General features: G+C 38.0%; 2 protein-coding genes and 10 non-coding genes across 12 annotated transcripts; all 12 read left to right on the top strand.

Annotated features, from left to right (window-relative positions):
- The first annotated feature begins 844 nt into the window (after nucleotides 1-844).
- On the top strand, nucleotides 845-917 carry Trnar-acg (transfer RNA arginine (anticodon ACG)). The gene has a single exon. It is a non-coding gene; the product is annotated as a tRNA-Arg (tRNA).
- Nucleotides 918-1,274: 357 nt separating this feature from the next.
- Trnar-ucg (transfer RNA arginine (anticodon UCG)) lies at nucleotides 1,275-1,347 on the top strand. The gene has a single exon. It is a non-coding gene; the product is annotated as a tRNA-Arg (tRNA).
- A 1,885-nt stretch (nucleotides 1,348-3,232) lies between these two features.
- On the top strand, nucleotides 3,233-3,305 carry Trnar-acg (transfer RNA arginine (anticodon ACG)). The gene has a single exon. It is a non-coding gene; the product is annotated as a tRNA-Arg (tRNA).
- Nucleotides 3,306-3,659: 354 nt separating this feature from the next.
- On the top strand, nucleotides 3,660-3,732 carry Trnar-ucg (transfer RNA arginine (anticodon UCG)). The gene has a single exon. It is a non-coding gene; the product is annotated as a tRNA-Arg (tRNA).
- Nucleotides 3,733-5,366: 1,634 nt separating this feature from the next.
- On the top strand, nucleotides 5,367-5,439 carry Trnar-acg (transfer RNA arginine (anticodon ACG)). Its single transcript has one exon. It is a non-coding gene; the product is annotated as a tRNA-Arg (tRNA).
- A 354-nt stretch (nucleotides 5,440-5,793) lies between these two features.
- Nucleotides 5,794-5,866, top strand: Trnar-ucg (transfer RNA arginine (anticodon UCG)). The gene has a single exon. It is a non-coding gene; the product is annotated as a tRNA-Arg (tRNA).
- Nucleotides 5,867-7,514: 1,648 nt separating this feature from the next.
- On the top strand, nucleotides 7,515-7,587 carry Trnar-acg (transfer RNA arginine (anticodon ACG)). The gene has a single exon. It is a non-coding gene; the product is annotated as a tRNA-Arg (tRNA).
- A 354-nt stretch (nucleotides 7,588-7,941) lies between these two features.
- Trnaq-uug (transfer RNA glutamine (anticodon UUG)) lies at nucleotides 7,942-8,014 on the top strand. Its single transcript has one exon. It is a non-coding gene; the product is annotated as a tRNA-Gln (tRNA).
- Nucleotides 8,015-9,233: 1,219 nt separating this feature from the next.
- Nucleotides 9,234-9,306, top strand: Trnar-acg (transfer RNA arginine (anticodon ACG)). Its single transcript has one exon. It is a non-coding gene; the product is annotated as a tRNA-Arg (tRNA).
- A 354-nt stretch (nucleotides 9,307-9,660) lies between these two features.
- On the top strand, nucleotides 9,661-9,733 carry Trnar-ucg (transfer RNA arginine (anticodon UCG)). Its single transcript has one exon. It is a non-coding gene; the product is annotated as a tRNA-Arg (tRNA).
- Nucleotides 9,734-12,236: 2,503 nt separating this feature from the next.
- Nucleotides 12,237-18,226, top strand: LOC143466049 (galactose-3-O-sulfotransferase 2-like). Its single transcript, XM_076964631.1, has 7 exons — nucleotides 12,237-12,495; nucleotides 13,046-13,159; nucleotides 16,570-16,751; nucleotides 16,873-17,097; nucleotides 17,214-17,361; nucleotides 17,436-17,558; nucleotides 17,739-18,226. The coding sequence occupies exons 1-7, from the start codon at nucleotides 12,268-12,270 to the stop codon at nucleotides 18,063-18,065; spliced, it is 1,347 nt and encodes a 448-aa protein (XP_076820746.1). The 5' UTR covers nucleotides 12,237-12,267; the 3' UTR covers nucleotides 18,066-18,226.
- Nucleotides 18,227-20,376: 2,150 nt separating this feature from the next.
- Nucleotides 20,377-21,290, top strand: LOC143465190 (uncharacterized). Its single transcript, XM_076963378.1, has 2 exons — nucleotides 20,377-20,653; nucleotides 21,065-21,290. The coding sequence occupies exons 1-2, from the start codon at nucleotides 20,377-20,379 to the stop codon at nucleotides 21,226-21,228; spliced, it is 441 nt and encodes a 146-aa protein (XP_076819493.1). The 3' UTR covers nucleotides 21,229-21,290.
- Nucleotides 21,291-23,116: the final 1,826 nt, after the last annotated feature.

Below are 23,116 nucleotides of genomic sequence, written 5' to 3'. Positions count from 1 at the left end.
AAATGAATTGTTTCATAATTTTAAGATCGCCTTCAAGACGTACGTAAAATTTGGCATGAGTAAGAAGAAAATTAGTATTTCAGCAGGGGCTAAACACCAAAAATGCCATAAAATCTTTGCTTGTATTTTTATACAGTGATTTTACTGAAAGACTGCTTACTCAAAAAATCTTTTATGGGGCTTTCTGAAATTTTGCATGGCAATTTAGTATGCTTTGAACTATCATTCCATAAAAAGCCATCAAAAAACATGATTCAAACGTTTTTTACAAAGACGCAAAATAAACACTAAAATTTTGGTCTAAAAAATCGATCTTGGCTACTTTCATGTTACTTTTGAGCCTAATTCTGCACGCGACCTGGGACATTGAAGCACGCCAACTGCAAGGATAGTTCCCAGGCTTGAAAACATGCTGTTTGTAGATTGGTCTAAAGTGCTATTTTAAAGCCCTACGTAGGAGTACAACAAATTCATAAATATCTTAGTTTTTGGTGTTTGACGCCCCCTGAAGGCCAAAATATGCAATCTATATATTAATCCTATATACAGCGAGAGATAGAGGTATGTGAAATCTGTCGTATACCAGTATGGTGTGGTCGCAGGCATACTTTTTCTTTGTATGCAAAAAGTAATCGCGACTGTCTTCTTGGTAATTTTACTACACATTAAGTCATAAAATCAGATTCTTACCCCTTCTTCAAATATACACCGTACATCTCCTAAAACAAGCACTTTGACGTAACCAAAGTTTTGGTATGAACAAATGCATTTAAAGTATTGAAATTTTAACTGAGGTAAATTCATTTAAACCATTTTACGAAATCTATATTTTGTAAAAGCTTGTGGGTGCGTGGCGCAATGGATAACGCGTCTGACTACGGATCAGAAGATTCCAAGTTCGAATCCTGGCGCGCTCGTTCAAACTTTCTACGAATTCGTAGACAATCAAAACTAATAAAATACTTTTACTTAGTTTTAAAATCCAAATATCTACCAGTTTCATTTACCGAGAAAGGATTTGAGACATGTGAAGTTTATACTTGACGGAAACGGGCAATCTGTTCCATGTGGTGAAATTGTTAGTTTAAAGCAGAACTCAAGAGCACGTTTGCAAATAACTGGTGCAGGATGATCTGTCATGCATTTAACGAAATATTTTTAGGTCAGTCCTGTACTTGTAAGGATTTGCCATGTGAACGAGATGCTGCACCAACGGATTCAGATTACACCAATCTCGTATTGATGTAAGTTACGTTGAATACTTTTCCTTAACAGGGCACGTAGCGTAATGGATAACGCGTCTGACTTCGGATCAGAAGATTGCAGGTTCGAGTCCTGCCGTGCTCGATTTCGAATGTATCCACTCGCAGTATAAACGCAAAACATTGGCTTATTCACACAATGTATATTTGTAAACATTGAGGCAGTTTTCAAACAACCAAAATGGGATTTATTTGTTTCGTATATGGAAATCAAATCTCGACGTTCCAAAAAGAATTTGATGTTTATACGTTCCATTTAGTGGTTGCAGGCTCGCCGGGCGTTGTGGCGCGCGCCTGTAATCCAGTTACTTGGAAGCTGGAGTTGTTGAACAACTTGAAATTGGGAAATGTGCGGTACTTGGACCTACGTCGAGCAGGTGTCCGTGCTAAGCTCAGCGTCAATATGGTCGTCTTAGGGAAACTTAAGGTGTCCAGATTGTCTAAGGAGGAACGAACCGGGTCAGGTCCGAAAGGGAGCAGCCAAAAGTTCCCGCGTTGACCAGTAGCGGGACAGCACCCGTGAATAGGTCGAGTGTCGTAGCCCGGTTAATATAGTTGGACTCAACTCTTTTTTGCTAAAAGCTTCCTGTTTCGTGCATGGTACATTGCACACTTACTTACTTTGTACACAAATTGGGCCGTAAAACTTGTTTTAAAGTTTAAAAATGAAACTTCAAATATTTACATAAAAACAGTAGTTCTGTAAATGAACGAAAAGGTTCTCATTGCGTAAAGATAATATTACGAGTGCTATGTATGAAAGAAACGTATCTGTGAAAAACTTAAACTTTATTTCTGATTTTGTTAGACTCTTACGTAAGGCTTTTAAAATATGTTTACACCAATCAGGGGCAATATGGTGGGTTTTGTGTTTTGGCCTTGGAATTATCCTAGAAAATGAATTGTTTCATAATTTTAAGATCGCCTTCAAGACGTACGTAAAATTTGGCATGAGTAAGAAGAAAATTTGTTTTTCAGGAGGGGCTAAACACCAAAAATGCCAAAAAATCTTTGTTTGTATTTTTATACAGTGATTTTACTGAAATACTGGTTACTCAAAAAATCTTTTATGGGGCTCTTTAAAATTTTGCATGGCAATTTAGTATGCTTTGAACTATCATTCCATAAAAAGCCTTCAAAAAACATGATTCAAACGTTTTTTACACAGACGCAAAATAAAAACTAAAATGTTGGTCTCAAAAATCGATCTTGGCTACTTTCATGCTACTTTTGAGCCTAATTCTGCACGCAATCTGGGACATTGAAGCACACCAACTGCAAGGGTAGTTCCCAGGCTTGAAAACATGCTGTTTTTCGATTGGTCTAAAGTGCTATTTTAAAGCCCTACGTAGGAGTACAAAAAATTCATAAAGATCTTAGTTTTTGGTGTTTGACGCACCTTAAGGCCAAAATATGCACTCCAAACATTAATCCTATATACAGAAGGAGATAGAGGCAATGTTCCCTCTAAGCTGCGCGCGTGCGCAAATGCGCACTGCTGACACGGGCTCCGCGCAAAGAAAATCTGTGCTGCGCACATGAAAAAAATCCAACCTGAATTGAAAATAAAATAAACGCATAATAATGGCCACAGTGCGCACGTGGCAAGTCTGATGTTACTCACAGCTGTCCAAGGGACCGCTCATGGAGTTAGTGTGTTGGCTCAGACTCGTGAAAAATTAGAGGGAACATTGGATAGAGGTATGTGAAATCTGTCGTATACCAGTATGGCGTAGTCGCAGGCATACCTATACTTTGTATGCAAAAAGTAATCGCGACTGTATTCTTGGTAATTTTACTACACATTAATTCAAAAAATCAGACTCTAGCCCCTTCTTCAAATATACACCGCACATCTCCTAAAACAAGCACCTTGACGTAACCAAAGTTTTGGTATGTACAAATGCATTTAAAGTATTGAAATTTTAACTGAGTTAAATTCATTTAAACCGGATTACGAAATCAATATTGGGTGCGTGGCGCAATGGATAACGCGTCTGACCACGGATCAGAAGATTCCAGGTTCGAATCCTGGCGTGCTCGTTCAAACTTTCTACGAATTCGTAGACAATCAAAACTAATAAGATAATTTTGCTTAGTTTTAAAATCCAAATACCTACCAGTTTCATTTACCGAGAAAGGATTTGAGACATATGAAGTTTATACTTGACGGACACGGGCAATCTGTTTCATGTGGTGAAATTGTTAGTTTAAGCAGGACTCAATAGCACTTTTGCAAATAACTGGCGCAGGATGATCTGTCATGCATTTAACGAAATTTTCAGATCAGTCCTGTACTTGGAAGAACTTGCCATGTGAACGAGATGCTGCACTAACAGATTAAGATTACACCAATCTCGTATTGATGTAAGTTACGTTGAATACTTTTCCTTAACAGGGCACGTAGCGTAATGGATAACGCGTCTGACTTCGGATCAGAAGATTGCAGGTTCGAGTCCTGCCGTGCTCGTTTTCGAATGTATCCATTCGCAGGATAAACGCAAAACTTTGGCTTATTCACACAATGTATATTTGTAAACATTGAGGCAGTTTTCAAAGAACCCAATTGGGATTTATTTGTTTCGTATATGGAAATCAAATCTCGACGTTCCAAAAAAAATTTGATGTTTATACGCTCCATTTAGTGGCTGTAGGCTCGCCGGGCGTTGTGGCGCGCGCCTGTAATCCAGTTACTTGGAAGCTGGAGTTGTTGAACAACTTGAAACTGGGAAATGTGCGGTACTTGGACCTATGTCGAGCAGGTGTCCGCGCTAAGCTCAGCGTCAATATGGTCGTCTTATGGAAACTTAAGGTGTCCAGGTTGTCTAAAGAGGAACGAACCGGGTCAGGTCCGAAAGGGAGCAACCAAAAGTTCCCGCGTTGACCAGTAGCGGGACAGCACCCGTGAATAGGCCGAGTGTCGTAGCCCGGTTAATATAGTTGGACTCAACTCTTTTTTGCTAAAAGCTTCCTGTTTCGTGCATGGTACGTTGCAGACTTAATTAATTCGTACACAAATTGGGCCGTAAAACTTGTTTTAATGTGTAAAAAAGAAACTTCAAATATTTACATAAAAACAGTGGTTCTGTAAATGAACGAAAAGGTTCTCATCGCGTAAAGATAATATTACGAGTGCTATGTATGAAAGAAACGTATCTGTGAAAAACTTAAACTTTTCTGAGTTGGTTACACTCTTACGTAAGGCTTTTAAAATATGTTTACACCAATCAGGGCAATATGGTCGTATTTGTGTTTTGGCTTTGGAATTATCCTAGAAAATGAATTTTTTCAAGTTTTAAGATCGCCTTCAAGACGTACGTAAAATTTGGCATGAGTAAGAAGAAAATTTGTTTTTCAGGAGGGGCTAAACACCAAAAATGCCATAAAATCTTTGTTTGTATTTTTACACAGTGATTTTACTGAAAGACTGTTTACTCAAAAAATCTTTTATGGGGCTCTCTGAAATTTTGCATGGCAATTTAGTATGCTTTGAACTATCATTCCATAAAAAGCCTTCAAAAAACATGATTCAAACGTTTTTTACAAAAACGCAAAATAAACACTAAAATTTTGGTCTCAAAAATCGATCTTGGCTACTTTCATGCTACTTTTGAGCCTAATTCTGCACGCGACCTGGGACATTGAATCACGCCAACTTCAAGGGTAGTTCCCAGGCTTGAAAACATGCTGTTTTTCGATTGGTCTAAAGTGCTATTTTAAAGCCCTACGTAGGAGTACAACAAATTCATAAAGATCTTAGTTTTTGGTGTTTGACGAACCTTAAGGCCAAAATATGCACTCCAAACATTAATCCTATATACAGCAGGAGATAGAGGTATGTGAAATCTGTCGTATACCAGTATGGTGTAGTCGCAGGCATACCTATACTTTGTATGCAAAAAGTAATCGCGACTGTATTCTTGGTAATTTTACTACACATTAATTCATAAAATCAGACTCTTGCCCCTTCTTTAAATATACACAGTGCATCTCCTAAAACAAGCACCTTGACGTAATTAAAGTTTTGGTATGTACAAATGCATTTAAAGTATTGAAATTTTAACTGAGTTAAATTCATTTAAACCGGATTACGAAATCAATATTGGGTGCGTGGCGCAATGGATAACGCGTCTGACTACGGATCAGAAGATTCCAGGTTCGAATCCTGGCGCGCTCGTTCAAAATTTTTACGAATTCGTAGACAATCAAAACTAATAAGATACTATTGCTTAGTTTTAAAATCCAAATACCTACCAGTTTCATTTACCGAGAAAGGATTTGAGACATATGAAGTTTATACTTGACGGACACGGGCAATCTGTTTCATGTGGTGAAATTGTTAGTTTAAGCAGGACTCAATAGCACTTTTGCAAATAACTGGCGCAGGATGATCTGTCATGCATTTAACGAAATTTTCAGGTCAGTCCTGTACTTGGAAGAACTTGCCATGTGAACGAGATGCTGCACTAACAGATTCAGATTACACCAATCTCGTATTGATGTAAGTTACGTTGAATACTTTTCCTTAACAGGGCACGTAGCGTAATGGATAACGCGTCTGACTTCGGATCAGAAGATTTCAGGTTCGAGTCCTGCCGTGCTCGTTTTCGAATGTATCCATTCGCAGTATAAACGCAAAACATTGGCTTATTCACACAATGTATATTTGTAAACATTGAGGCAGTTTTCAAAGAACCCAATTGGGATTTATTTGTTTCGTATATGGAAATCAAATCTCGACGTTCCAAAAAGAATTTGATGTTTATACGCTCCATTTAGTCGCTGTAGGCTCGCCGGGCGTTGTGGCGCGCGCCTGTAATCCAGTTACTTGGAAGCTGGAGTTGTTGAACAACTTGAAACTGGGAAATGTGCGGTACTTGGACCTATGTCGAGCAGGTGTCCGCGCTAAGCTCAGCGTCAATATGGTCGTCTTATGGAAACTTAAGGTGTCCAGGTTGTCTAAAGAGGAACGAACCGGGTCAGGTCCAAAAGGGAGCAGCCAAAAGTTCCCGCGTTGACCAGTAGCGGGACAGCACCCGTGAATAGGCCGAGTCTCGTAGCCCGGTTAATATAGTTGGACTCAACTCTCTTTTGGTAAAACCATTCTGTTTCGTGTATGGTACACTGCTGAATTAATTAGTTTGTACACAAATTGGACCGTAAAACTTATTTTAATGCGTAAAAATCAAACTGCAAATATTAACATAAAAGCAGTAGTTTTGTAAACGTACGAAAAGTTTCTCATCGCGTAAAGATAATATTACGAGTGCTATGTATGAAGGAAACGTGTTTGTGAAAAACTTAAACTTTTCTAAGTTTGTTAGACTCTTACGTAGTGCATTTAAAATACGTTTCCACCAATCAGGGGCAACATGGTCGGTAGTGTGTTTTGGCCTTGGAGTTATCCTAGAAAATGAAGTGTTTCCGATTTTAAGTTGGCGTTCGAGATGTAGGTAAAACTTGGCAAGAGAAAAAAAAATTGTATTTCAAAGGGGGTCAAACACCAAAAATGCCATAAAATCTTTGTTTGTTTTTTCATACAGTAAATTTGCTTACTAAAAACTGATTACTCAAAAAATCCTCCATTGGGCTCTCATAAATTTCGCATGTCAATTTAGTATGCTTTGAACTACCTTTCCATAAAATACCATCAAAAACCATGATTCAAACTTTTTTCACAGGGGCGCAAAACATACACTAAACATTTTGGTCTAAAAAGCCAATCTTAGCTATTTTCATGCTAATTTTTAGCCTAATTCTGCACGAGTCCCGGGACATTAAAGCACGCCAACTGCTAGTGCAATTTCTAGGCTACAAAACATGATGCCTTCTGATTGGTATAAAAAGCTTGTTTAAAGCCCTACGTAGGAGTACCACAAATTCATAAAGATCTTAGTTTTAGGTCTTTGACCCCTCTTAAGGGCAAAACATCCAATCTATATATTAATCCTATTTACAGTGGGAGTTAGAGGTACGTGAATTCTGTCATATACGAGTATGGTGTAATCGTAGGCATACCTATACTTTGTATGCAAAAGGTAATCGCGACTGTATTCTTGGTAATTTACTACAAATTACGTGATAAAATCAGACATTTGCCCCTTCTTCAAATATATACAATACATCTCCTAAAACAAGCACCTTGACTTAACTAATGTTTTGTTATGTATAAATGCATTTAATATATTGAAATTTTAACTGAGGTAAATTCATTTAAAGGGATTACGTAAATGACATTTTGTAAAAACTTGTGGGTGCGTGGCGCAATGGATAACGCGTCTGACTACGGATCAGAAGATTCCAGGTTCGAATCCTGGCGCGCTCGTTCAAGCTTTTTACGAATTCGTAGACAATCAAAGCTAATAAGATATTTTTGCTTAGTTTTAAAATCCAAATATCTACCAGTTTATTTTAACGAGAAAGGATTTGAGACATATGAAGTTTATATTTGACGGACACGAGCAATCTCTTCCATGTGGTGAAATTGTTAGTTTAAGCAGGACTCAATAGCACTTTTGCAATTAACTGGTGCAGGGGGATCTGTCATGCATTTAACGATATTTTCAGTTCAGTCCTGTACTTGGAAGAACTTGCCATGTGAACGAGGTTCACCACCATTCAAATCAGATTACACCAACTTCGTATTGATGGAAGTTACGTTGATTGCTTTTCCTTGACAGGGCACGTAGCGTAATGGATAACGCGTCTGACTTTGGATCAGAAGATTGCAGGTTCGAGTCCTGCCGTGCTCGCTTTCGAATGAATCAACTCACAGTATAAAAGCCAACTATTGGCTTATTCACACAATGTACGTTTGTAAAGTTTGAGGCAGTTTTTATAGAAACAAATTGAGATTTATTTGTTTTGTAAATTGAAATCAAATCTCGACGTTCGAAAAATATTTAGATGTTTATACGCTCCATTTAGTCGCTGTATGCTCGCCGGGCGTTGTGGCGCACGCCTGTAATCCAGTTACTAGGAAGCTGGAGTTGTTGAACAACTTGAAATTGGGAAATGTGCGCTACTTGGACCTATGTCGAGCAGGTGTCCGCGTTAAGCTCAGCGTCAATATGGCCGTCTTATGGGAACGTAAAGTGTCCAAGTTGTCCAAGAAGGAACGAACCGGGTCAGGTCCGTAAGGGAGCAGCCAAAAGTTCCTGCCTTGACCAGTAGCGGGACAGCACCCGTGAATAGGCCGAGTGTCGTAGCACGGTTAATATAGTTGGACTCAACTCTTATTTGTTAAAATCTTCCTGTTTCGTGTATGGTACACTGCTGACTTACTTACTTTGTAAACAAATTGGGCCGTAAAACTTATTTTAATACGTAAAAAACAAACTTCAAGTATTAACATAAAAACAGTAGTTCTGTAAACGTACGAAAAGTTTCTCATCGGGTAAAGTTAATATGACGAGTGCTATGTATGAAGGAAAATTTTTTGTGAAAACCTTAGACTTTTCTGAGTTTGTTAGACTCTTACGTAGGGTTTTTAAAATCTGTTTACACCAATCAGGGCAACATGGTCGGTTTTGTGTTTTGGCCTTGGAATTATCCTAGAAAATGAAGTGATTCAAATTTCAAGATCGCGTGCATCAGGATATAGGTAAAACTTGGCATGAGAACGAAGAAAATTTGTATTTAAGGCCAAAATATCCACTCTATGTATTAATCGTTAATACAACGGGAGATAGAGGTATGTGAATTCTGTCATATTCGAGTATGGTGTAGTCGTAGGAATGCCTATACTTTGTATGCAAAAGGTAATCGCGATTGTACTCTTGGTAATTTAACTACACATTAAGTGATAAAATGAGACATTTGCCCCTTCTTCAAATATATACATCTCCTAAAACACGCACCTTGACGTTACCAAAGTGTTGTTATGTATAAATGCATTTAAATTATTGAAATTGTAACTGAGGTAAATTTATTTAAACTGGATTACGTAATCGACATTTTGTAAAAGCTTGTGGGTGCTTGGCGCAATGGATAACGCGTCTGACTACGGATCATAAGATTCCAGGTTCGAATCCTGGTGCGCTCGTTCCAACTTTTTACGAATTCGTAGACAATTAAAGCTAATAGTAAAATTTTGATTAGTTTTAAAATCCAAATATCTACCAGTTTATTTTACCGAGAAAGGATTTGAGACATAAGAAGTTAATGCTTAACGGACACGAGCAATCTCTTTCATGTGGTGAAATTGTTAGTTTAAGCAGGACTCAGGAGCACTTTTGCAAATAACTGGTGCGGGGGGATCTGTCATGCATTTAACGAAATTTTCAGGTCAGTCCTGTATTTGGAAGAATTTGCCATGTGAACGAGGTGCTGCACTAACAGATTCAGATTACACCAATCTCGTATTGATGTAAGTTACGTTGATTACTTTTCCTTGACAGGGCACGTAGCGTAATGGATAACGCGTCTGACTTCGGATCAGAAGATTGCAGGTTCGAGTCCTGCCGTGCTCGCTTTCGAATGTATCCACTCACAGTATAAACGCCAAATATTGGCTTAATCACAGAATGTACATTTGTAAACTTTGAGGCAGTTTTTAAAGAATCAAATTGAGATTTATTTGTTTCGTATATGGAAATCAAATCTCAACGTTCCAAAAATATTTTGATGTTTATACGCTCCATTTAGTCGCTGTATGCTCGCCGGGCGTTGTGGCGCACGCCTGTAATCCAGTTACTTGGAAGCTAGAGTTGTTGAACAACTTGAAACTGGGAAATGTGCGGTACTTGGACCTATGTCGAGCAGGTGTCCGCGCTAAGCTCAGCGTCAATATGGTCGTCTTATGGGAACATAAGGTGCCCAGGTTGTCCAAGGAGGAACGAATCGGGTCAGGTCCGAAAGGGAGCAGCCAAAAGTTCCTGCCTTGACCAGTAGCGGGACAGCACCCGTGAATAGGTCGAGTGTCGTTGCCCGGTTAATATAGTTGGACTCAACTCTTATTTGTTAAAATCTTCCTGTTTCGTGTATGGTACATTGCTGACTTACTTACTTTGTACACAAATTGGGCCGTAAAACTTATTTTAATGCGTAAAAAACAAGCTTCAAATATTAACATAAAAACAGCAGTTCTGTAAACGTACGAAAAGTTTCTCATCGGGTAAAGTTAATATGACGAGTGCTATGTATGAAGGAAAATTTTTTGTGAAAACCTTAGACTTTTCTGAGTTTGTTAGACTCTTACGTAGGGTTTTTAAAATCTGTTTACTCCAATCAGGGGCAACATGGTCAGTTTTGTGTTTTGGCCTTGGAATTAACCTAGAAAATGAAGTGATTCAAATTTCAAGATCGCGTGCAGGATGTAGGTAAAACTTGGCATGAGAACGAAGAAAATATGTATTTAAGGCCAAAATATCCACTCTATGTATTAATCGTATATACAACGGGAGATAGAGGTATGTGAATTCTGTCATATTCGAGTATGGTGTAGTCGTAGGCATGCCTATACTTTGTATGCAAAAGGTAATCGCGATTGTACTCTTGGTAATTTAACTACACATTAAGTGATAAAATGAGACATTTGCCCCTTCTTCAAAATGGGGAATGAAGGAAAAGTCCAAAGTCTCATAATTGCAGTTTTGTGGTTAGAAAGGGTCACTACAAGAAATATATTCGAATGAAAATAAAATTAAAACAACAAAAACGTTTTCACACCACTCTATACTGCTAAGGCTACGCACAGATAAATCTACCAATGCGTGTATATGCGACAGGAAATTGTTCATTGCGTACGTTTTTCATTCTTTAAGCCGTGCGATCAGCCGACAACATAAGCCTATGCATTCGCTGTGCAGGTCACGGATATGACATAAATCTTTGCTATTCTTTACTTGTCAACGATCGGAAATAGCTAAATGGTATTTCGTGTAAATATAGCCACAATTTCAACACATACAATAGAATCACGGCAATTATATCAAGCTAACAGTCGAAAAAGACACTTAGAAAAGACACTTAAAAAAACGTTTTAAGAAGATTAAAGATATTGATACTAGTTGTTGAAGAAAAAGAATTTGTGGTATTATAAGTGACAAAAGTTTCGAGTCAAGTTTATGAAAAAACTTGAATTGGCTCGTGTTTTAATGCTATAAAGATACGACTTGACTCGTGAAAACGTTGAAATTTAGGTTGACTTGAGTCGAATCGTATTATTATAGAATCAGTTTTTATATTTTTGGAAAAGATATTCAAAAATAACCACGCAATACATTCTACTGAATGCTAATAATTGGGTTAGTTTATGGACAGGCTGAGATTCCTAGTCTATTCAGAAAAGTTGAGGTTAGTTTAACATTTGCCTTCGACCGCAACTAGATTAATCACGGTCGGCGTTTCATGCCTTCAGAGCGTAATGATGCAGTGTACACTATCTGGCTTGTAGATGAGAAATAAAATGACTGTCTGTAACAAGGATATTCCATATAAAAGTGAATTAGTATGTGAAGTTATTACTAGTGCGTCTGCCTTATTCTACGACAGCGATGCGGGAGTGACTAGCTATGTATTGGAATTATGGGTGGCAGGGGTTAAAATACAAAATAATAAAACCAAACCAAAATACAAAAACTAGTTACAACTTTAGTTTTTACACTAGCACGACTGCAGTAAATTATAATCTTTATTACCTCTTTTGTCAAAACGCATTAATTGCTAAATTAACTGGTGGAAGAATTTTCAAATATTTTTAATTGTTAGGAAATTATCACCATACCCCAAAAACCTGTCACACATCCTGTGACCTCGGACAATAATTTTGACATATTTGGCAGATATTGTGACGTCATACAAAAATTTCATGATAAGTTTCATGACAGATTTCAATACTATAAGTATTGTTTAAAGATTAAAAATATGAAATCGAGCTTTTTCACGATCTCGAGCTTTTGACCTTGACGTTCAAATAAATTAATTTAATTAGTTCAATTAACTCAATTTGTTCAATTTACTGTCGTTAGATTTGTTCTACAAATTTTGATTGAATTTTTTTAAAATGAGAAACATTTTAAAACGGACTTGTACAAATGTACGACGATCCAGAACAATTCAAGTGTTAATGATTTTAATATTTGGATTGTGTGCCATTTCCTTTTATTACACTCAAAGTCTGTCCACCACAAAAGAAAGAGCAGACTTCTATTTCCACTTACCGATAATGAGCAACATAAGTCAAAAAGAGATTTCTTCTGCTCTAACGGATCAACCGCGCGATGGTAAAGAAGTAAGTATCATTGTAAGCATTAGGCCTACTATCAGAAAAATATGTTTTAATTATTTGATAACATCGTAACATCCCACTTACGACGACTATTATGATCGGCATCAGTGTCACAAATTAAAGTTATTTTTTAAATGCAATAAACAAACGGTTGCTTGTAACCTACGACATTCCATTCGTTAGTTACTTACCAGTCGTGGTCCCACCACTATGGTATAGTTATAATGTAATGGAAAGATGGAGACACGGATACTATTTTATTCTAAGCTTAACTTACTAAAGCATACTCTGTGTTGCAAAAGCTGTCACCGAATTGAACATCATGTAAAGCAACTTTGTCTAGAAGCAAAAAATATGCATTTTCAACGAATTGGCCTCAATTATAGTTGCTTAAATAAAATATGTATTTGCGGTAAAGCAGGTAATTTAACTGTTGCTTGCTTGGAACATAACAAATGTAGAAAACGTTCTTAATTGAACTATTAAAGGATTTAAAACATGCCATAAAGTAGCAGAGCAACTTACAATATAACAAACCTTTGTGTGCTTTCAGGCTGATGAATGCTCCACTGTGAAACCATTTGTATACATAAAAACTCATAAAACTGGCAGTTCAACTGTGAAGCAAATCTGCAGGTTGTACAAAAGAGCAAATCATTTACAAAGGGTAAAATATATTTTGCATTCAATTTCAATTTCAATTTTTAACTAAAATTTTTATACTTGTCGGTTCTTGTATTTGTTATAGACAGTGTTGGCATCCTAAAGTTGGAAACGTTTCGTGGCAATCATTTTTAATTTTAAGAATCTGCTCTAAATAAAAATTACTAAAAGCTACCAGTAGCCGAATGATTTTACGTAAAAAGTTTACCTTGCAGAAAACTTTCAAGGTGTCAGGAATCTTTTACTGATTTTTCAGGCAACAACAATTCACAATTATTGCAAACGCAGCGAAGTAGTTGTAAACTTTTTTAAATGGTTAAAAAGATTCTCAACTGATATTCATTACTCATTAGTTTGCTGACAAAATGTAGCACGGACCATTTAGGAAGATATTTCTTGGAATTTTTAAACCTTGTTTTTTCATGAAGCGATCGAAGTGAGTGATACAGGTTCAAAGTGTGGCGTGGTTATTAGATAGTTTGACACTCGAACGCAATATCCGGCTCCAATTAATTAACCTGCTGCCTTAGTAGCCAATGTGCCTTTCAAGTCTCCGAGCCGGCTCGCAACAACAACACTCAGAAGTTTTTTTATTCAAGGCTTGGTACCATACTAATTAGCGGGATGCGTGACGCTGTAAATCTTTCAAGTTGATGAGTTTTTGTTTATTAAACGCTCTCAAACAGTGTTAAGGCACGCTTAATAATAATAAAAAAAAAAAAAAATTCGAGAAAAAATGATCAAAAGGTAGAGCACAGAGTACATTTCAAATCGTTCTGAAATAAGAAACACAGCAGAGTTGTGCGGTCATTACGTGATAGTTCTATTGAGTTCACTGGGGTTCGGTTTGTACGTTATTTTGCAGCAATTAAAAAAGCATGGCTTGTATCTATTTTCAACGAGTTGGAACGAGAAGTCGACGCAGTTGCACCTTATTAGGGCTCCATCGCATCCCTCACAGTACACCGGGTGCTGAATCCGCGGTGCCTCCTTTCCCGGTTTATTGCTTCTCCGAACTTGATAGAAGTTCCTGCATGTGCATCTCACGTCTGCGGTTTCGTTTAAAGGCAATTCGGTAAAGTCATATGGCATATGGTCTATCTTACTTTTTTGATTTTCCTGATTTTCTGTTGAGTCCCCGCTGATGTCTTTTCTTTTGTTTCCTCTGTTTTTCTGTTGTTCAGGGGACTGCTCATTCGAGTCGAGCTTCAGGCTCCCCTCCAAAAGCTCTCCCGCTCGGCTCTTCTCCGTCTCCTTGGTGCTCTTTTCTCGTAATAGTTTGATTGTTCTTTCGCTGGGGGGTGGTGCTGGTTCCTCCTCTTCTGATTCCACATTCCGAGTGGTCGTCATCGGTACATCCAGTTTGTCCGCATCGCTGTTGCCAATCTGCATTCTCTTTGGGCAGTCTCTAAATTTGTGCCCTTGTTCTGTGCAAAAGGAGCATGTTTGAATTTGACCATTATAACTTACTGCGCATCTGATTTTTCCCAGGTACAGGTTGATGGCGAATCTTTCAAGTTGATGGCGACTGATCCGTGTTAACTCAAGTTTATAGTAAAATTTAAAAAAAACATGATATAGTTTGACATTCCGAAGGTTAACTTTATTTGTGGTTTTTCTACAAATAAAAAATGTTTCTACACGTACCGTGTAGAAAAACCAAAAACAAAGTTAAACTTCGGAATGCCAAACTATATCATGTTTTTTATTTTACTTTAATCTTTCAGAACAGTCATATAAGAAGAAGAGTTGGGTAGCGCCCCAAAACATAAATAGTATAATTTCATAAGTCTATAATAATTTATTATTTTAATTATGAAGGAACGTGTAGACACTAAAAATAATTCCACTGTTTAGCGTAATTTCAACATATTTCTTTGTGACGTAATACTAACGTATGTCTGTGGTAGCAAAGGTAACGAAATGTGACCCATGCGATTGAAAGATTTATTTTACTATATTGAGTTCAAAAGCTTTTAATATTCTAGGGATACTTAAGCAAAATTCTCGCATCACATGAGAACCACATAACTTAGCCATCTGTGTACCGGCAATTTAGTAAAATAGCAACTGTTGATACAACTTTGATTTGAAAAGGATTTTATCCGATCGATTATTGATTGTCGATTGATTGATTATTATCAATTACCGATCACTTATTGTTTCGCAATATTTTAATATTGTGCAGCAGATTTTAAGTTCCTAGTTATTACTGAACTTTGTTTGTAATTGTACTATACTACAGCCGTATGGCGGTGGCAGATGTAAATGATTAAATATTTAATGACAAATTAACAAAATAGCTAATAAAATTAACAATTAATTAACAAATAAATAATACATTATTGTTATATTGTGTTTCTTATGCTTGAGAAAACTTACAATGCTGTGTCCTATTAGCAATTAGTTAAATATTACGTTAGTTTGTTATGGATTTACTCGTAAAGCAAATGAGTTCATATTATCATACTTATTATGATTATAGACAACAATGTACGACAAACGTTGTAGTCGCAGATTTCAGAACGGCCAATAAATCATTCTGGCAAACCAATTGCTGCGGGGCATGAAACAGTGGCGTAGCCATAAAAAAAATTTGGGGTGGGCCAAATATTTCATGAGTTCAAGGGAACTACAAAGTGTTTGTTTTAAGACACCGCCACCTGATGTAGAAACCTATAGACACAAAAATTTGGGTGGGGCCATGGCCCCTTTCGCCCCCCCTGGCTACGCCTATGGCATGAAATCGTCTGTTGCAGACTCTCTGACTCTGCTTAAACAGTATTAACACTGTTTGTTTATGCGAAAGACGATATTTGTGGTGTCGTGGCAGATATTTTAACATCTACTTTGAGCGAAGATTAAGCGTAATTATTTTCGAACAGCCTAAAAAATTCCTTTCTTTTAAGCGTTTATAATTTAAGAATAGCTTTGCGCAATGAATCGGTTGACACCACTGGTCTTAAGATCGTGTCAAAAACTATAGGATTTTGGTCTTATTTGTGGAATTCCATTTAATTTGTAATAACTTACTTATTAATGCCTGTGATCATAGTAAAGTATAGGAAGTATGACTCAACTGGTAGGCTGGTAACAGCCTGACTTGCAGTAGCTTACTAGTTTTCTGTCATCACCTTGCGGCGCAAACGAAAGTCAACAATATTTAGTTTAAATATTCACACCGCTAGTAGCCAGTGTTTATTTATTGTTGCCTTGGCTGTTGTTCACTGCTCCTTTAATCGTTGATTCCAATGATATCCCTACTTAAGGATTTTCATTGTCATTCGATTTGAATGCTCGGTGTGGACGTATCAAATAAATCATAGACTCGCTAATAACTAGTGTTACAGGGTTTTGTTAGCATCTATTACAATGCCGAATGACAAATTCATAAAATAACGTTTGTAAATCTAGGAGCATTGCTACGTTAACCCAGTTATTGGGGGATATCCAGGTCGTATACAGCAAAGGTTCTTGTTCCGTTTGAAAGATGACGTTGGAACAAACAAGAAGAACGAATGTATAAAAACGGCCATTTATCATCACAGCCGCTTAAATCTTACTCTAGTTAAAAATATAATGCCAAAAAGAACCAGGTAATGGTAACATCATTAGCTACGTTAAAATGGATAAACACGTTGTTGATACTTATTGTTAGATAGCTTTTCGCGAATAACAAGTGCAATGTAAATTAACCTTAATGTCAATTTAAAACAGAGTCTTTACCATCATTCGCCAACCTTGGAAACAATTTCAGTCGGCTTTTAATTATTACTACGCTAAAAACTTTTTTGAAGAAGAATGGAGAGAAAAGAAACAGCTAGAAGCAAACTGTTTTCTTTACCCATATTTGCATATAGCTGAAGGTCGCAATATTGACGTGCTGGAATATTTCGATTTAGCTTTTGAAAATCTTGATCAAAATATTCCTTATTTCTTCAAGTGAGCTTGTTGACTTTATTTTTCACGCGATTCTTAATTTCGTCTAAAAATCAAACGTTGCCAATCGTATACCGTTGGTCAGGTTTGGTCAAATATTGTTTTTTTTTGTAAAACAGAAGTAAAAATCCGCAAGCTTTCGATTTGGGATTAGATTCAAACCTTGAAGACGAGGAGGAAATCAAGAAGAATATTGAGATACTTGATTCAGGAATTGATCTGGTTATGATAAACGAACACATGGAAGAATCGTTGATTTTACTGAAGGTATTTTTAAAACTCTATACCTCTAACAAATTTCGTTACAACATTTATCCTATTTTTCATTGAGATGTTTTTAGAACATAATGAACGTGACGTGGAAAACCTTGGTAGGTAAACACAGAAACGTGAGATCCTATCCCCATTATAACCTGGATGAATATCCCGAAAGAAACGCTAAGTTTCAGAAAATGTTTAAGTTGGTAAGATTACAGACGGAATTAAAGCGGTGTAAAGTATTTCTGTAGTCTGTCAAACAGTCCAACCTAATACAAATACACTACACTTTTATAACAAAGCCACTCAAAATAAAATATTTCTTGGTTACTCAAATCAGCCCGATTGCTTTAATTTTTCAATATCTTGAAATAAGTTCCATGTAGGATATATTCTTATACCGTCACTTCAACGCCACATTATGGAGGAAAGTGGATGAATACGGACGCGAGAGAATGGACAACGATATCACGAAGCTAAGAAAACTGAAGGGAGTTAAAAAAGCGAAGATTTTGCAGACTGAAAGCAACAGGATGAAAAAAAGCAATTTTGATTTCAAAGATCTTTTCGATTCGATCCCGAAGACTTATAACGACACTTTTCTTGTCAATATTCTTTACGAGAAGTTGTCAAAAATAAAAAATAGAAACAAAACATTATCATACGATCTAGCTAAGTATATGGTTGACAATCACGGCGGATGTCCTTTGTAACTACATCGCTTTACAGCTCTCTAAAATTCAACCTTCTATTAAAATTATTTTACTCTAACAGGTTTTTGCAGGCATTTATTAATTGTGTTTGTAAATTTATTTTCGTTTATAAAATAGCCTAGAAGTTGGGAAAATATACTGGATTAAATACCTAAACTTCAGATGACTGAAAACTCTTTAAGACCTGTATATATAGTTTTGTGCAGTTTCTTTTCTTCGCATCCCCTGTCGAGCTATCTGCATACTTTTTACGTTATTTGTTTACTGTATACATTGTTATTGCGACAACGGAACTAATCCACGTTGATTTGGTTGGAGACCTTTGATATCTTTGAATGGAACTGCTACATCTGGGTATTTATACACCTTTAAAAAAATTAGTTTTAAATGTTCGCGCACCTGCTGCCGCACGTCATTTGACGACATTTTATTGTGGGGTAAAACGAAGTGACGCATTAAAAATTTAGCATCTTACTGATCCAACTTCCGAGGCGTTTTTGAGCCTTCAATGCACTACTTTACCGAAAAAAATCCAACGTATCTATGAAGTAGGACAAACGGTACAACACTAGATTTAACATTCTAAAAAATTTGCACCTTCTCACAACATTTATCCCCTTAAAATGGGACTGAAACAGTCTTCACGGGGCGAATAAATCTGTCAAAAAAGAAGGGATTTCTCAACTGTGTGGTATCAAACATACGCCAAAACCAAGAACTCAAACCAACAAAAAATCTTTGTTTAAAAACATATATCTCTATGAACACGGAGAAAAAACAACCACATTTACATTTCCAACTCTCCGCTGTTATGCGATAAAAGTTGGGAAACCACGTGATGAGATATTGCGTTTTAACCTTAAGCCAAGTTGAGTAAGCGGAAAGTGGTGGAGTGTTAATTATTTGGAAAATTAAATTACATGGACTTTGAGAGAAATTCTTTCCCATTCGAACAATACCAAGTTTGTTTCAATCAGTCAAGTGTGAGCTGAGTTGTGCGCCAAAAACTTCGGTCGTTTGTGCACTTCCATACTAGATACGCACCGCGTTCAGTTAAATAGGTTTAAATGTTACGTTGTTTTACGCTTGATTTGTCATTCCGCAGTCTTGTCTGCCTCCGGGCGGAAGCGCTTGTCAATTTGGCTGCGCCTTGTCTGTTGCTACAATGATTGAGGATGAGATTCTACCGATACCGGTACGGCTGCGTAGACGTGCCTAGTTTTTATCGTTTTTGAAATACAATCTGATAGTTAACTGCAGGTCTCTTCGAACCAGCACTAGAAAAAGGCCGGTAACATTTGGCGAGCACGGCAGGACCTGCAGTTTCAAAACGTGTATAAAGAAAGTGATCTGGACCAGGTTTTATCCACGATGAATTTTTTTTACCCTCCTCCGAAGTTTGAACTTGGAGAAAGTTTTAGCTCGTTTTTATCCACGTTTGAAAGTTTCTGCGACAGTGTGGACGCAACAGCTTCAGCTAAAATCATGCTTTTATGCTGAATTTACCGGAAGAGGTTAAGTTGGAAATGAAATGCAATGGTGCAGAGGTAGGCACCATGAACTATGGCAAAGGAAGTTGCTTGTTGCTCACTTCGATGTAACAAGGCCAAACAACAACTTGTGCAAAGAACCCAAGCTCTCGGTGAAACGAATCGAAGTTACGTCAACGCCCTTGTCAATTTGGGAGCCATTGCATACCCGAAACCGGAAGATGAAGGTACGAAGAACGACGTCTTGTATAACGCTTTGATAGCTGGACTGCGTAATAAACATGAAGCAGAAAGGCTGGTTACGTGCAACATGGAGGTACAGTGTCCAAAGTTTCTAGATGCTGTCAAAAAGCTATTAATGATGGAACCTGCGCATGTGCAACAACATGTTTCCAAAATACAACCAATAAAGCAAGTCCCATCAGCTTGTGAGGAAATGAAACAAATTATCCAGGAGCTGCGGCAGGAAGTTGACACCTTGCGTGAATCACTATCGGAGATATCGCGGAGGTCTCGTCTTAACCACAATCATCCCTTTCGCCCACGGAAATCACGCACGTGTTTTGCATGCGGAGAAATAGGACACATCAGTCGATATTGTCCTCAACACAACCACCAGGGAAACGCCAACGGGACGGGCACAGGTGTCCGCCCCTGAATGCATCACCACAACGAAAACGAGAATTGGTTACTTACAAGATACAGACCGTCTCTGCAGAACAATATAGGTGTGTTAACATCGTCATTAATGGTAAACCCTTGTTTGCGCTTGTTGACACTGGTGCATCAATTACCGTCATAACATATTTGGCTTTCCAACAATGTTCCGCTCAAGATTTGAAAGACTGCCCTTCAAATGTTCGATTCCTTGGCGCAAGCGGAACCGTTATCGCGATGGCAGGAAAAACAAAGCAAAGCTAAAGCTAAACCTCACCGTTGCCGGAATAGAGGCCACTCGCGTCGTTTTTGTCGCGGAGAAATTGTCGGAGTCTTGCATTCTGGGTCTGGATTTTCTTCAAGACCATGGTTGCATCGTTGACTATGATGTGATGACACTCAAGGCTGGTGGAGGAACATTACCGCTATTAAGAGAACCAGGTATTTTTCACAGTTCCTCGATTGCATTAATTGAGTCACTGCTTATCCCCGCGTTTACTGAGGTTGTGTTGCCCTGTAATGTTAAATGCACGACAAAGTCCAAGTCTTACGACGTTTTTATACAGAGGTCTGCATGCCTACTAGACAAATACGAAATTTTAGGCGCAAATTACGTAACAAAAACCAAGGACAATTTCGTGCCAGTTAGACTTGCTAATTTTACGAATAAAAGCAAATGCATTCCGGCTGGGACAACTGTTGCAGGTTTAATACCAATTGTTGGAGAAAATGTTTCGTACATTAATGCCTACTCATTATGTTGTATATCGGAAGAGGTTGACGAGCCAACGACCTATGATGACGTGTCGTCTCTCATTGAACAACTGCATCTAAATGATCTTAATTTGTCAGATGTTGAGCGGGAAGCTGCAATCGAAGTGATTCGAAGACGGCAAGCTGCTTTTTCACTCTCTAAACGTGATCTTGGCAAAACCAATATTCTTACTCACAGTATTGACACGGGAGACGCTGCACCGATACGCCAACACCCAAGAAGAATGTCAGAAGAAAACTAACGAAAGGTAGATGAGTTGCTAAAGGATATGTTAAATGAAAACGTTATTAGTCACTCACAGTCGCCTTGGTCTAGCCCAGTTGTGTTGATAAAAAAGGACGGCAATGTAAGGTTTTGCATTGACTACAGGGCCGTCAACGATATCACTAAGAAGCACAGTTTTCCTTTGCCACGGATCGATGAAAGTTTGGATCAACTCTCAGGGTGCAAATATTTTACCACAATGGGTCTTAAATCTGGTTACTGGCAAATGCCGATGAGTGAAGACGACCGTGAAAAGTCAGCGTTTACGTGCCATCGAGGGTTATTCAATTTTAATGTTATGCCTTTTGGACTAGCCAACGCACCTGTCACGTTTCAGCACTTGATGCGGATAGTGCTCGATGGGGTTGAATGGAATGATGCATTGCCTTACCTGGATGACGTCATCATATATGCACGCACCTTTCAAGATCATCTGCACAACTTGGACGACGTACTTTCCCAATTAGTTGCAGGTGGCCTCAAACTTAAACTGTCTAAATGCAATTTGTTCAAAGAAGAAGTTAGATTCTTGGGTCATGTGGTTTCAAAATTTGGTATATCCTGCGATCTGGAGAAAATCTCTGCGGTTTCCAATTGGCCTGCGCCCTCGTCGATAAAGGATGTAAGACAGTTTTTCGGACTCGCATCATACTATCGCAAGTTTGTCAGAGATTTTGCCAAAGTGCGGCCCCACTGTACGATTTGACGAAGTCCTAAAAACAGTTCTGCTGGAATGGTAAATGTTTACACTCATTCAACTTGTTGAAAGACGCAGTCGTAACAAACCCGATATTGAGATATCCGTACCTTACGCAGCAGTTCATCCTCGATACAGATGTTTCAAATTCTTCGCTTGGCTGTGTTTTGTCACAGATTGTAGATGGTGAAGGACACCCAGTTTCATACGCAAGTAGGTCTCTAACGAAAGCAGAAAGAAATTATTCCACCACGAGGAAGGAACTCCTGGCAATTGTTTATGGGGTGCAGAAATTTCGTTGTTATCTTGGCACACCTTTTCTTCTTCGCACGGACCACGCTTCGTTACGGTGGCTGTGGACCGCAAAAGAAACATACGGTCAATGTGCGCGCTGGTTTGAAGTATTGGCTGATTTTGATTTTAAATTAATACATCGCTTTGGATCAAAGCACTCCAATGCAGACGCACTTAGTAGAAGGCCACAGAGCAGCAAAAGAAGTGATTCTAATAGCGTCGAATTGAATCTTGACAAGTATTCGTTTGAAGTTAAAGAAAACTTTAAAACCGGTAAGAACTCGACAGAAAGTGTTTTAAGTATTGATCTTCGTGAGGGTTTTGGTTGGACTCCTGATCAAATTTCACAAGCTCAAAAGTCCGACGAACATCTTTGCGTAGTACTAGGTTGGATTAGAGCCGGCACAAGAATCCGTTTTAAGAAAATTAAGAAATTGAGCAATGAGGTTCGACATTACTGGTCTTTGTTTGAAGAGCTTTTTTTTAATGCTCTAGTGCTTGTATCGCAGTCTGGAAGACACATTGGCAGGAAAACGCCTTCAGTAACTGGTTCTTAAAGAAATGCGTCCGAGAGTCCTGAAAGAGCTATATGACGCATCACATGGAGGAGGACACATGGGTATCGATAGAACAGCTGAAAGAGTTTCAAGACGATTTTAGTGACCCCGCTGGTAAACGGATGTCCGTGAGTATTGTGAGAATTGCACACTCTGTGATTTACGTAAAGCTCCTTCTAGAAACCAAGAGCGCCCTTGGTACCTTCCGATGAGTTGGAGCCGATGCAAAGAATAGAGATTGACGTCCTGGGAGGACTTCTTGTGACACATTCAGGTAACCGTTACATACTGGTAGCCACTGATATGTACACTAAATA

This window comes from Clavelina lepadiformis, chromosome 7, assembly GCF_947623445.1.
Source record: "Clavelina lepadiformis chromosome 7, kaClaLepa1.1, whole genome shotgun sequence".
Taxonomy (NCBI): Eukaryota; Metazoa; Chordata; class Ascidiacea; order Aplousobranchia; family Clavelinidae; genus Clavelina; species Clavelina lepadiformis.
This window is presented reverse-complemented; position numbering and strand designations above follow the sequence as displayed.